We start from the raw sequence: 13,602 nt of genomic DNA, 5'->3' as shown, positions 1-13,602 counted from the left end.
GTGTCAGCCCCTCCAGGCCTTCATTTACTATTGAACAATGGGGAGGGCCATAAATAATGACCTCTGGATCCCCCACAATCCTGGCGATGGCCGCCCCGGCCTCCCCTCTGGCATCTGAGTCCCCAGACTGGCAGGCAGGAAGGTCTCACTAGGAAGGGCCAGGCCTCTGTGGAGGGGCCTCATCAGGAATCAGGGATGTGCTTTGGAAGGCCCAAGGGTCCCAAACCAGGTCAACCGGATGACTTCTGCTGCCCCCACAGTGAACGGCGGCTGGTCCAGCTGGGCAGAGTGGTCGCCCTGCTCCAACCGCTGTGGCCGCGGCTGGCAGAAGCGCACGCGGACTTGCACCAACCCTGCCCCACTCAACGGAGGAGCCTTCTGCGATGGCCAGGCCTTCCAGAAGACCGCCTGCACTACCGTGTGCCCAGGTAAGGCCCTGTCAGGTGGCACCCTCCCTTCTATGCTGGGGTATCTATCAGAATAGCTGTTCTCTCCCCATCACGGAGAGCAGGTGCTTGACCCAGAGCCCAGGACTGGCTGACCAGGTCCACTAGATGCCACAACCCATGACCTCTTGTTCTACCCTGGGCTGCTTGAGAGACTGACACAGAGGCTCTGAGCCTCAGTCTGAGGGCTGGACTCTTCTGCCCTCCAAGCCCAGGCTTCACGGTGTCAATCCCCAGGCAGGAGCCCTGAGCTGCTGGGGTCAGGGAGCCTGTGCTCCCTCACTTAGCAGTTGGACACACCTTCACCTCCAGCCCTCATCCTGCAGCAGTCTTCTCCTCCCCGCTGCCTCTTACTCTGTCCCGTCTGCTTGTCTGTCCCTGCACATGTGGCTGTGTTTCCGCCCTTTGGCCTCATGTTTGGGTGAGTCGAGTTGTTTGCCCTGGGTTTTGTCTCTGTGTGTCTACCAGTGCCCTGGGCTGCATCTGGGAATGACCGTGGGCATCTATTTGTGTTCCACCTGGTGATATTTGTTTTTAAAGATTTATTGATTGATTGATGCATAGAAGAACTGGAGTGCAGGCCAGAGGTGAGGGGGTTAGGAGGATTCACCAGAGACAGAGTGGGGAGCAGAACAGGCAGATCTACAGAAATACACTGCTGAGGGGAGCAGCAGGCGAGAAGAGGTCTGCTGTGCCATGTGGGTAGCTCCCTGGCCAGGGATCAAAGTCAGACCACAGAGATGATAGTGCTAAGACTTAACCCCTAGACCACCAGGGAGGGCCCTTTTTGTCCACCTGGTACACTGCATTGCATTGTCATGGAGTTGTGTGAATAGGGCATGGATTTCTGTGTATGGCCTATGTGTGTCTTGGGTTTCTCTTTCCATGCCACAATGTGTGTGTGTGGGGGATGGGGGGTGTCTGTGTGTGGGTGTGTTCTCGTGTGCAGGTATATTTCTCTGTTCTGCACATACAACCATGTATGTGCATGTGTTTGGTCCATGTGCCGTGTGCTGTGCTCCCACAGTTGATGGAGCCTGGACGGAGTGGAGCAAGTGGTCAGCCTGTAGCACTGAGTGTGCCCACTGGCGCAGCCGTGAGTGCATGGCGCCCCCACCCCAGAACGGAGGCCGAGACTGCAGCGGGACATTGCTGGACTCCAAGAACTGCACCGATGGGCTGTGCATGCAAAGTGAGTTCTTGGGAAGGTGGGGGCTGGGGTTGGGACTCTGCAGCAGGATGAGGGGACACCCCAGGCCAACCATCCCCAGCCCTCAGTGCCTTTGGGGTCTGTGCCTACCTCCCATATCCATCATCTCATCTGCACCATGTCCCTGTCACCCTCTCCCCTACCCTTTCCCTGCACCTGTGTCATTGTCTTTCCCTTTATTTCCCTCGACAGATACGAAAACTCAAAGTGACCCCAAAAGCCACCGTAAGTCCCATTTCATCGCTGTCCTCTTTCCTTTGGGGGAATCCCTGGTTTCCTTGCCTGGTTTTCTAAGGTGTGAGGGGCAGGGCAAGGCAAGGGACAAGGAGAGGTGAAGATGCCCCTCCCCCACTGACCCCCACATTGGACTCCCCAGACCCAACACTTACCACAGTTATGGGCAGACGGGCAGATCCTGAGCTGCAGAAAGGCCCTAGGACACCATCTTGATCCTCCCATTACAGGAGGAGAAACTGACTCTCAGAGGGAAGGGACTCACCCAAGGATCCAGCCAGGATCCGAACCAAAATATTTCATGGCCAAAGCTGGTGCTCTAGCCTGATGCCCTTGTCCACCCCAGTGCCCCTCACTATCCTCCAGCAGCTGAATTGAAACTTCCCATGTTCTCTGGGTCTCCCGCTGCCCTGCGTCAGCCCCCAAGGGGCTCATCCTCCAGCCCCCAGGGGCTATACAGAGCTGCAGTAACACCAGAGCAATAAAGCCACTTGAGCAGATTGGCCTGTAGTAATTAAACTACAATTTCCAAGTGATTCTGGAATCATAAAAACAGCAGCGAGGCTCCCAGCCCAGCTCACTGGGGGGGCCAGGCTGGTGACTGATTAAAGATTATAAATCACCAGGCAAGTGGCCTCCAGTGTCAGGAGAAGCAGAGCTGAGCCCAGGGAGTCAAAGGCCCCAGAGAAGTGGGAATCCAACCCTGAGCGGCCTCCTCTTGCAGTTCTTCTGCGAAGCCCACAAATGAGGGCTGGGCCCAGCAGGTGATGGACACACAGAGCCGAAAGCCAGGCCCTATCTTGCTGTAGGCTGAGTCCGGCACCAGGGCAGTGGTGCTTCAAGGGGTCCAGGCAGGGGAGAGAGAAGATACTTCCTGGAGCCCCCAGAAGAAGCAAGGGGAAGCATGGCCCTCCTGGCTCTGCCTGTGCTGTCCCATACTGGAGCCACTAGCCACATGTGGCAAGTTAAATTTCTGTCTAACTGAGTTGAAATGAAATGCATTTTAGAACTCAGCTCCTCTGCCACATCAGCCACATGTCAGTTGTCCAGGGGCCAAATATGTGGCTAGTGGCTGTCCTGTGGGGCAGCACAGAGATAGACTATTTCCATTGCTGTAGAAAGTTCCACTGGGCAGCCCTCCTTTAGACCCTGCATCTTTATTTCAAGCCGTGCAGCAGCCTGCCCTGCTCCCCACCCAGAGCACCCTCCAGCCCAGCAGCCTGCCTGGGGGAGGGATGCATAGCCATGGTTTGCCTCCCTTATTCCCTCCTTCACCTGCTCTCCATCCCATCGCCATGCTTCTCATTCCTCCTACTCCCCTCCTGCCCCCTCCCTTCCACTCTACCCTCAGAGCACAGGATGGAAGCAGAGCTCAGAGCAACCACTTCAAAGGTTTCTGGGAGCCTGGACCTTTGGTCCTATGGAAACTGCTATGAGCTGTGGTTCTAGGCTTAAATCCCAGCTCCGACAGGACCAACTGTCGCCAGATTCCCTTCACCTCTTCTCACCACCCTGGGAGGGAAGCAGGGCAGGGAAGGTGCGACCATTCTACTTATAGAGACTGATGCTTAGAGGACTTGAGCTCGCCGGCCCATCCTGGCAGGGCTTGGACCGGAACCCGGCTCAGCACCAACCTGTCCCGGGCCCTGCCTCTCCCCGGAGACCCCAAGCCCCAGGGTCCTGTCCCTCACATGGCCCTCCTATCCCCACAGTCCTGGAGGCCTCGGGGGACGTGGCACTGTATGCGGGCCTCGTGGTGTCCATCTTCGTGGTCGTGGCCGTCCTCATGGTGGTGGGGGTAGTGGTGTACCGCCGCAACTGTCGGGACTTCGACACCGACATCACCGACTCCTCTGCCGCCCTCACCGGGGGCTTCCACCCGGTCAACTTCAAGACTGCAAGACCCAGTAAGGATGTGGGACCTCCTGGGGTGGCAGGTGGTAGTAAGGCTCCCACCGGGTCATGGCAGCCAGCCAGCCAGTCATACCAGAGTCGGGGTTCCTGCTCCCTCCCAGGGTTTTCTAGAGTTGGTTCTGAGGACCACTATGTTGGTGAGTATGGATTAGAGAGATGCAGCAAAGGAAAAAGGTGGCCCAGGTTGGTGAGTCCCCAAAGCATCCTACAGTGGGTGGCAATTGAACCTTTTGCAACTGGACATATGGGTGAGATTTTGCAACAGGAGGACCCGCGGCAGGAGCAAGGGTAAAACTGGTCCAGTGAGATGCTGCTGGGTCTGACTGGAGCCCCCATCCCTGCAGACAACCCACAGCTCCTGCACCCCACTGCACCTCCGGACCTGACAGCCAGCGCCGGCATCTACCGTGGGCCCGTGTATGCCCTGCAGGACTCAGCTGACAAGATCCCCATGACCAACTCGCCCCTGCTGGATCCCCTGCCCAGTCTCAAGATCAAGGTCTACAACTCTAACACCACTGGCTCTGGGCCTGGCCTTTCTGACGGGGCCGACCTGTTGGGAGTCCTGCCCCCTGGCACGTACCCGGGAGATTATACTCGGGACGCCCACTTCCTGCATCTTCGCAGTGCCAGCCTCGGCTCCCAGCAGCTCCTAGGCCTGCCCCGTGACCCGGGGAGCAGCGTCAGCGGCACGTTCGGCTGCCTGGGCGGAAGGCTCAGCATCCCTGGCACAGGTAGGCCCCTACTCTGCTTGTGTGTCAGCCTGGCTACAGCATGACCTCTCTGGACAGTTCATCACCCACCCCCCAGGGCCTAGGACTCCCTAGCCCCATTTCACAGATTGGGAAAGCGAGGCCGGAGGAAGAGATACAACTATACAGCAGAAGGTCTGGGGTCCAGGTCTGTCTGCTTCGCTAGGGCAGGGGAACCTCGGACAAGCCACTCTCTCCATTTAAGTGAGAGAGGTGCCCCCTGTAGGTCAACAAGCCTACAGAGTGACTTCCTGGGCTCTAGCAGCAGGAAGGGCAGGGTGCCCAGCTCCATGGCAAAGGCAGCAATCAACAGTTTCCCGATGGCATTCACTGAGCTAGGGCTAGCGCTAGCACTGGTACCTCAGACTCCAGGTGTTTATCTCTACACCCAGTGCAATGCCAGAGACCAGGCTGGCTGTGCTCAGTGGCAAGGCCTCTCCCTGCACCCCGTCCCCAGACCTCTCCTACCCTGTGCAGATGACCACCTGAGTCAGGAGATGTTCACTCGCGTTGCCCACTCCAGCATGTTCACAGTGCCAGCCTCAGCTCCCAGCAGCTCCAAGCTGGGGCCACCTCTCACTCTAAGTTCTTGTACTCCCATCACCCCATTCCTATTGACCTCTCTCTCACCCTAGGGGTGAGCCTGCTGGTACCCAATGGAGCCATCCCCCAGGGCAAGTTCTATGAGATGTACCTCCTTATCAACAAGGCAGAAAACACCCTGTAAGTAGAAGCTCCAGAGAGGGCTGCCTCCTTTTCTCCCATCTGGGGCTCAAATATCACCATCTCTCCTTGTAAGACTGATCCTAAATTCAGATATAGTCTTTTAAGGAAACATGGATAGCTCTAAAAGGCATTTGACAGGCTGGCTACAATGTGACAAAGGACTGATGTCCTCCTCGGTAGAGGTTTTAGGGATTTCACTAAAAATTAAACATCTCAGTATGAGAATGGGCAAAATGTATTAACAGGTGATTCACATACACTCTTATACCCTGACTCATACAACGACACACATGCACATACAAATACACACACACACACACACACACAATGGCCAATAGGTTATAAGAAAGTGTTCAGCCTAATTTGTAGTCAAAGCGATAGTAATTCAGACAGCCATGAAATATTGGGAGGTGATTTTGCTTTGTGAATTTGCAGATTTTTCTCCAATGCTAACACCTTCCTATTGGCAAGCATGCAGGAACACGGCCCTCCCGTGGCATGCTGGTGCGAACACAGATTGGTACCAACTTTCAGAAGGCAGCTCAGTGACACCTATCAAAAATAGTCCAAGAGTGCAGAACCTTTAAAAATGAAAGCAAAGATTTAGTGGTGAGACTGTTACAATGTAAAGTAAAAATTTGGAAAGTCTCAAGGTCTAAGCCACTTTTCTACCTCTCCTTAAACCCCTGATCCTGGGCTGGATGCCTGCCCTCCACCAGCCTGAGAGCAGAGCAGAGGTGGGAGACGGCCAGAGCTGGACCCTTGCTGAGCTTCAGCCTCCCCTCACTGTCTCCCTCCTGCCCTCTGCCCTGCCCCAGCCCGCTTTCAGAAGGGACCCAGACAGTATTGAGCCCCGCAGTGACCTGCGGGCCCACGGGCCTCCTGCTGTGCCGCCCCGTCATCCTCACGGTGCCCCACTGTGCCGAAGTCAATGCCGGTGACTGGATCTTCCAGCTCAAGACCCAGGCCCATCAGGGCCATTGGGAGGTGAGGAGCCCTGGCTGGGCGAGCCAGCTCGCTGAACTCCCGGGGACTCGGGAGGGAACCAAAGCCCTTTTCCTCCTGGCCCAGCCTGGACGGACCCCTCTAGGGCCTTGGCTGTTTCCCATCTGCTTCACCCCACTCCCACTCTGCAGGAGGTGGTGACCCTGGACGAGGAGACCCTGAACACCCCCTGCTACTGCCAGCTAGAGGCCAGGTCCTGCCATATTCTGTTGGACCAACTGGGCACCTATGTGTTCACTGGTGAGTCCTATTCCCGCTCGGCAGTCAAGCGGCTCCAGCTGGCCATCTTCGCCCCCGCTCTCTGCACCTCCCTGGAGTACAGCCTCAGGGTCTACTGCCTGGAGGACACGCCCGCAGCACTAAAGGTAAGGCCCAGCCACAGGTACTCAGACACTGTGGGTGCATCCCCTCAGCCCTTGCCAACCAGCTGCATAGTGCCTGCCAGTATCCCCTTCCTCAGGATCATGGTACCTTCCAGGCACCCCTCTACCTCCATCAGCCTCATCCGCTCGTTCCTCAAGTGCTGGAAGGGCATCAGACCCTTGAGATAAAGAGATGTCCTCGCCGAGTCCCAGCCTAGAGGGGGAAACAGATGGGGAGTCACTGACAGAGGGCTAAGGGAGCACCATACTGGGAGGGGTGGCAGGGCCTGGGTTGTTGGGAAGGGGGTCTGAGAAGACTTCGCAGCAGAGCTGACCTTAGACCTGTGCTCTGACCGACAAATGGGAGTTCCGGGCTGAGAAGGGGAAGGGGCGTTCCAGGAGATCGCAGCTCGTGCTCAGGCAGGTGTGTCCTTCCTTGTGAACAGGTGCGCAAAGGATATGAGAGAGTGAGGAGAATTGGGTGGGCTCAGCTTCCCAATAACTTGGCAGCCATGCCAAGGAATTTGGAACCTGTCCAGTGGGAAGGTGCACAGACCTGGAGACCTATTCACAGGTGCTCTTTGAGCTGTGGCTACACTGCCAGGGTGGGTAGATGAGAGGCAACTGGATCCTGTGCCAGGATGGGTAGATGAGCGGCAACTGGACCCTGAGCTTCCTGGGCAACAGGCAGTGTCCATGGCGAGGAGCAAGGGCTGGACTGTTTTGTTGGTGGAATAGACATAACCAGTGACTGATGAGATGGGCGGGGGAGCAAGAGGAGCCGGAGCCCACAGCCAGGCTTCTGGTGTATGCTAACGACCCGATAGCACCCCTAAGTGGGGCTGTGCCAATGAAGGGTGGTCTGGTGTAGGGAGGGAAGGAACTCAAAGGGACCAGAGTTTGCCACCTGATGATGGCAGGTGTGGAGTCCTGTGTTTGTACCACTCAGTCCACTGTCCCTTCCGCCTCAAAGTCCTAGTCCATTCTTCCACCCTGTGCCTAGCGCCCCAGTCTCATCTGGACTCATCTGGAATTAGGAAGAGCATAAACCCTTGGCTCTGTTTAAACTTCCCTTTCCTGTCTCTATCCTTCCATTCACCTCTCCACGAAGCTTCGTGGTCCTCTCCCAGAGTGCCTTGCCTCCTCCACCGCGGTCTGTGATGCCTTCCAGTAACTTTGTCTCCCAGTCTCATGCCACTTGGCTCAAACTCCAGGCTGCAGACTGATGCAACTTAGGTGAAAAGGCCTCCGGGGAGGGTGAGAGTCCTGCTGAGACCAGGCTCACCTGAAATTCCATGAGGCCCGTAATGGGTTGGAGACTCCTGGGAAATGGTCTTGCTGCTTGGATCTCTCAGCCTGAGGGCACTGGCTGATTCTCTAGTTTTGGTCAGAGAAGGGAATTCAGATCAAGAGGGAAGTTGCCATTTTTCAGCTTGATGGAATTCTTTGTTGATTCACTCCCCACCCATCCATCCATTTGTACACTCCGGTCAACAGTCACCTGTTCCTCCAGATATCTTTCCATTTATAATCCGTCTGTACATCCATCTGTCCGTCTCCGTGTATCCAGTCATCTGCCTGTCTATTCATCCACCAATCCATCTATCCATCCAGTCACCTATAAATCCATTCACCCATCCATCTGTCCACTGTATGTTCATTCATCCATCCATTCATCTCCCTATCCTGTGAGCCAGCTGTGAACACTTAGAAATGCCCAGCAGTGTGCTCAGATGAGTTCTTGCCCTTGAGGTGACAGCCTGATTGCATCCGCCTGCCCTCCCTTGCCCCAGCCCCTAAGCTTGCAGCAGGGAAGAGCCCATTGGTCAAGTGTGATGGGCTCCCCTTCCATTGTCCCCCGGCCCTCAGGAGGTGCTAGAGCTGGAGCGGACTCTGGGCGGCTACCTAGTGGAGGAGCCAAAACCTCTGCTGTTTAAGGACAGTTACCATAACCTGCGTCTCTCCCTCCACGACATCCCCCATGCCCACTGGAGGAGCAAGCTGCTGGCCAAGTACCAGGTGAGGCTGGGCCAAGGAGGGGAGGGATGGGGCTGGGAAGAGGGCACACCTGAGGACTGCTCAGGGAAGACCAGTCCCCCTTCCCTAGTCCAATCCCCCTTCCCTCTCTCATTACCCTCTCTGTGTCGCCCTCTCACCCCACTCTCCACACTCCAGGTCATCTTAGGCATATGCTCGCATGCCACAGCCACACCCACACGCAAATATCTGTACACATCATCATCAAACGGGCCTTCCCATCTCTAAGTGTTCATGTCTGGGAGACCATACAAACTATCTCTGATGGTCACATCCCTCTGCCCCCCAATCTGTGTGACACCAGCCCCAGATACCCATGAAAACACACACTGACCATCAGACTATGCCTTTCCTGCACACTCCTTTCTTGGAAGGAGCACTGTTGACCGGTTCTTCCTCTGCCCATCTGGGTGGAGAGGCCTGGTCTCTCCCCCCTCCCTGTGGCTGACCCCATTACTGCCTCAAGGGCAGGGTAGACTGTGCTCTTCCTTGACCCTGACCCCCACATCCTCCCAGGAGATCCCCTTCTATCACATCTGGAGTGGCAGCCAGAAGGCCCTGCACTGCACTTTCACCCTGGAGAGGCATAGTCTGGCCTCCACAGAGTTCACCTGCAAGATCTGCGTGCGCCAGGTGGAAGGAGAAGGCCAGATATTCCAGCTGCACACTGTGTTGGCGGAGGTAAGGGCTAGAGGACAGACAGCCGTGAGGTTTGCAAACCCCAGACTACCCAGGGGCACAGTGCAAAGCAGTATAAAGAGCTCTGGGTGTAGGTCTAGATCAGGCTCCCTAAGAGCATCGTGTGACCCCAGGCTAGTCACTTCCAGGTGATTAGACTGTGACCCACCTCTTCCTGTGAGCATTAGCCCAGGGAGACATCAACAGGATGCATGCCAGGGCTGGGGTTGGGTACGCCTCTCTGGCCCTCTGGCTGACCGTCCCTGGAAAAAGTCCTTTTGGATTGAGCCGCTGGAGCCTTCCTGGAGAAAGTGGGGAGTGGCCATGGGTTCACAGTCCCCAGGCAGGAAGCCAGAGAAGCAGATGCACAGGGAGTACTCTGCCCCTCACACCATTGCGCTGCCTTTCCAGACGCCCGCTGGCTCCCTGGATGCCCTCTGCTCTGCCCCCAGCAGCTCAGTCACCACCCAGCTGGGACCCTATGCCTTCAAGATCCCGCTCTCCATCCGCCAGAAGATATGCAACAGCCTGGATGCCCCCAATTCTCGGGGCAACGACTGGCGGCTGTTGGCACAGAAGCTCTCCATGGATCGGTGAGTGCAGGCTCAGGTACACCCCACCCGAGCCAGGCACACTCCCCACCTTCTTTTGGACTGAAGGGGTTGTGCCAGCTGGTAGGCTGACCTCTCAGGATCAGATGGCACCAGAGGCAGTAGAGCAGGAGCCCAGGCTTGGACGTGCTAAGTCTGAGAAGCCGCTTCCTGGAGCGTGCTCTGCTCAGATTTTGGTCACTGAGAATCAGATAAAACCCACACCAGCCAGGGTGCACACCTCAGTGCTGCAAGCTCAGGATGGAGCACATGCTCTGGAAATGCTTGCCAAGGGTACAGTGACCCCTGAACAGCGTGACTTAAACCTTGCTGGTCCACTTACCGTGGGTTTTCTGGTGAATGGTGGAAACTTGCCTCAGTGAAAAATACAGTCTGGTGCTGTGAATGTGTTTCCCGTTCCATATGATTTTCTTTCTTGGCTTCCTTTATTGTAAGAACATAGTATGTAATACATGTAACAAACAAAATATGTTATTTAACTGCTTGTGTTACCAGTGAGGCTTCCAGTCAACAGCAGGCCATTAGCAGTTAAGTTTTAGGGAGAGTGAAAAGTTCTATGCGGAGTTTTGACTGCATGGGAGGAATGGCATTCTAACCCCCTGGGTGTTCAAGGGGCAGCTGTATGTCTTAGTGTCAGAAGTTTGCTCGAGAACTTTAAATGCTGGCAAAGTATTTACTAATCCTTCACTGAGCAGAAGTCACCTATGAGACATCTAACTAGAAAGGGGTGGACTTACAAAGACATCCAAGGCTCCCCTTGCTATCAGGGTGCGCATGGGCAAGACCAGACAGGGAACAGGTGGGAGGAAGAGGGGAATGAAGTGCTCGGGGTGCTTGGGTTGGCCGTCTCCCCCAGGGCTCCTGTCTTTTAGCGGCAATAACAATGATAATGAATGATGAGCAAGAAGACAGTTTCCATTTTTGAGTGGAGGAGACTGAGTCTCAGAGAGGTGCAGTGCCTTGCCCAGGGCCACACAGCCTGTAAGCAGAGGATTCAGATCCAGGATTGTGGGGCTCCAAAACCCACAGGCCTCCCTCCTCCTGGTGCTTCCTCCACCCCCAGCTCTGGGAAGGTCTGACGTTCAGGGAACCCAATTCTCTCTTTTTTCCTCAATCAGGTACCTGAACTACTTTGCCACCAAAGCGAGCCCCACAGGTGTGATCCTAGACCTCTGGGAAGCTCTGCAGCAGGATGACGGGGACCTCAACAGCCTGGCCAGTGCCTTGGAGGAGATGGGCAAGAGTGAGATGCTGGTGGCCATGACCACTGACGGGGACTGCTGAGCTGCCCTAGACAGCTGGTAGGGACTGGCAGGAGGCGGGCACAGGGAGGCCCAGGGTGGCCTTCTGCAGGGCAGTGTAGCCTCTGCCTTCTCTGCCAGGTCACAGCCGGAGTCGCCCCTGCCTCCTCCTCCCCTTGCGCAACCCCCACCACAACCAGCCTTAGGAGGCCTGAGTACTCCGCTGTTTCGAGACCCCGTGTTCTCTGTCCCCTGCTGTCTCTCCCGCCTCGCCTCTGTGTGGAAACTGGAATGAGGCTGCAGCCTCCAGAGGCAGGGGAACAAAGAGGTGGCCCTCCCTCCCCACCTCAGCCCTAGGACTTCTGGGTTCTGTTTGTTCAGTTTCCTTCTTCATTTTCTTCCTCAGTTATTGATTTCTCCTTCCTTCCTCAGCCCCGCTTCTTCTTTCACACTATTTTTCTCTCTGAAGAGTTAAGTACAATTCAGACAGACTGCTTTCTCCCATCCAAAAGCAAAAAGGAAAAGGAAAAAAAAGAAAGAAAGCTTCAGACCGCTAGTAAGGTTCAAAGAAGAAGAAAAACACCAAAACCACAAGGGAAAAGAAAAACCCAGTTTCTTAGGAAACGCAAATGATTTATTATCCAGATATTTGGATAAGTCCTTTTTAAGAAAAAAGAAAAAAAAAAGAAAAACAACACAAAAAAATAGAAAACTCTTTTCTTGGGTGTGGATGAGTGTGGGCACACTCGTGGTTCTGGCCAGGAGCGTGTGTGCGTGTGTGCGTGCGTGTGTCAGGAGAGAGACTGAGCAGAGTGCACTTGGCTGCTAATGTCTTACACTAAATTCTCGCCAGGCCTGTTTTCCCCAGTTGTACAGGGCAAATGGTTTCAGCTGGGTACCTAATTTCCCTCTAAAATCATAAGCAGTCATTGAATGCATAAAGCCAAGGAGACCTGAGGTCTGGAGTGGGGTGGGGGCCTCCCATGGGTCAGCCTGTAAGCTCCTCTGGGCTCCTGGGAATGCAGATTAAGAGAGTCGGGGTGGAAAGTGTGGGTGGGCCAGCTGTGAGCCTGGGAGAATGTTTCCACCAGTGCCACGTCTGGGGACTCTGGAGAGAGGGTGTGGCATAGAAGAGGGGCCCTAGCAGAGAATGTGGGAGATGAGACTCCCACATTCAGCAGCTGCCTCCAGCCAGGTGGCTAGAGCAGGTTGGCATCCTCTAGAAGCCCAGGAACCTGGCTTTTCCCAGCTCAGTTTCTCCTGCAAAACAGAAGGGATGCATCCGAGGGCCTCCCTAGCTGCAGAAGCCTGAGCTCCTGGGCCTCGGTACTGCTCCTAGGAGCGTGTTAGCAGTCAGCCCTGCGGCATGGGAGGCTGCGAGGCTGGGTGGCCTGGCTGTGCTTTACACGCCAGCTCAGAGTGGAAGAGGAAGGGTGGAGGACTATTTTCCCACCTCTGATCTCCACAGGCACCTCCCTTCAGTCCTCATCTCACCCTCCCTTTGCAGTCTAAGTGACCCTGAAGGAAACCAAACAGGCAGGGTTGCCAGAGAGGGATTGACACCCCTCACCAGCCTGTTCCAGAATGTACCTTGGGTCAGCACGGTCTCTTTTAGGCTAACTGGCCATGCTGGGGCCAGGACCCCAAGCTGGCATAGAGGCCCCATCAAAGGCTTCTCCTTGGCACCCAGGACAAAGCAAATGCCAGTTCCCCCTGACAACTCTGGGCACTGACCCCAGGACTTGCCCCAGCAGGTCTCCAAGCAGCCGCTCAGGGGGACCCGCCTGGGCACATCCAGGCCTTTGAAATCCTGGTCTCCTGGAAGGAAAGCAGGTTTTAGGACTGCAGTCCCAGCTAGCATCCTGGTTTACCTGTCCTAGACTTGAGGGTTTATGGGGTTTCTCACATCCACTCATCCCCCTGGGGTGTGGGCTGGCTGTGAGCAAACAAGGACCTGTTTAAAGGTTTGAGAGAGGATCCCTTTTGTGAGGGCTGCTATGCTGGATGAGACGAAGCCTTCACCCCAGGCTTCAGGCCCTGTGGCTAGCCTCCCTAGTCACTCCTAACAGGAGCCTTGTAGGCCTGTGCAGTATAGCATGGCTTAGAGGCAGCCTGGAGTCCAAAGACCAGCACTCAAGCTCCAACTTTGCCATTAAACTGCTGTGTGACCCCTCAGCATGTGATTGCTTTCTCTGGGCCCCATAGCTGCTGTCCAAAGCCCTTTGGGTAATGACATGCTTTGATTTTAGTCTTCTGATGGAACCCTAGTGAGCAGAAATTGACCATGGCCTGTCATGCCCTTCTCCTGCCCTTTCCTGCCCTCCCCTGCCCTGCTCTCAAAAGCCTGCTCACTCCAGCACCCTGGAGGGGCCTCTGGGTGGATGAG

At 55.6% G+C, this 13,602-nt stretch overlaps 1 protein-coding gene across 3 annotated transcripts in view; it reads left to right on the top strand.

Moving 5' to 3' along the window:
• Nucleotides 1-11,259, top strand: part of UNC5B (unc-5 netrin receptor B) — a gene marked incomplete at both ends in the record, with an annotated part of 78,168 nt that extends 66,909 nt beyond the window's left edge. The window contains 12 exons of one of the 3 annotated variants that reach the window (XM_084245925.1): nucleotides 261-428; nucleotides 1,474-1,638; nucleotides 1,849-1,881; nucleotides 3,603-3,797; nucleotides 4,149-4,538; nucleotides 5,192-5,279; nucleotides 6,101-6,269; nucleotides 6,419-6,652; nucleotides 8,519-8,668; nucleotides 9,203-9,367; nucleotides 9,776-9,957; nucleotides 11,094-11,259. In XM_084245925.1, coding sequence (XP_084102051.1) covers nucleotides 261-428; nucleotides 1,474-1,638; nucleotides 1,849-1,881; nucleotides 3,603-3,797; nucleotides 4,149-4,538; nucleotides 5,192-5,279; nucleotides 6,101-6,269; nucleotides 6,419-6,652; nucleotides 8,519-8,668; nucleotides 9,203-9,367; nucleotides 9,776-9,957; nucleotides 11,094-11,259 — 2,105 coding nt within the window. Of the gene's footprint in view, nucleotides 1-260; nucleotides 429-1,473; nucleotides 1,639-1,848; nucleotides 1,882-3,566; nucleotides 3,798-4,148; nucleotides 4,539-5,191; nucleotides 5,280-6,100; nucleotides 6,270-6,418; nucleotides 6,653-8,518; nucleotides 8,669-9,202; nucleotides 9,368-9,775; nucleotides 9,958-11,093 lie in introns of all 3 variants that reach the window. The other 2 variants (XM_084245926.1, XM_084245924.1) reach the window with 2 other exon arrangements.
• Nucleotides 11,260-13,602: the final 2,343 nt, after the last annotated feature.

The sequence above is a fragment of the Talpa europaea genome (genome assembly GCF_964194135.1).
Source record: "Talpa europaea genome assembly, chromosome: 10".
NCBI lineage: Eukaryota > Metazoa > Chordata > Mammalia > Eulipotyphla > Talpidae > Talpa > Talpa europaea.
The sequence above is the reverse complement of the archived record's forward strand: the minus strand, read 5'-3'. Positions and strand labels throughout refer to the sequence as shown.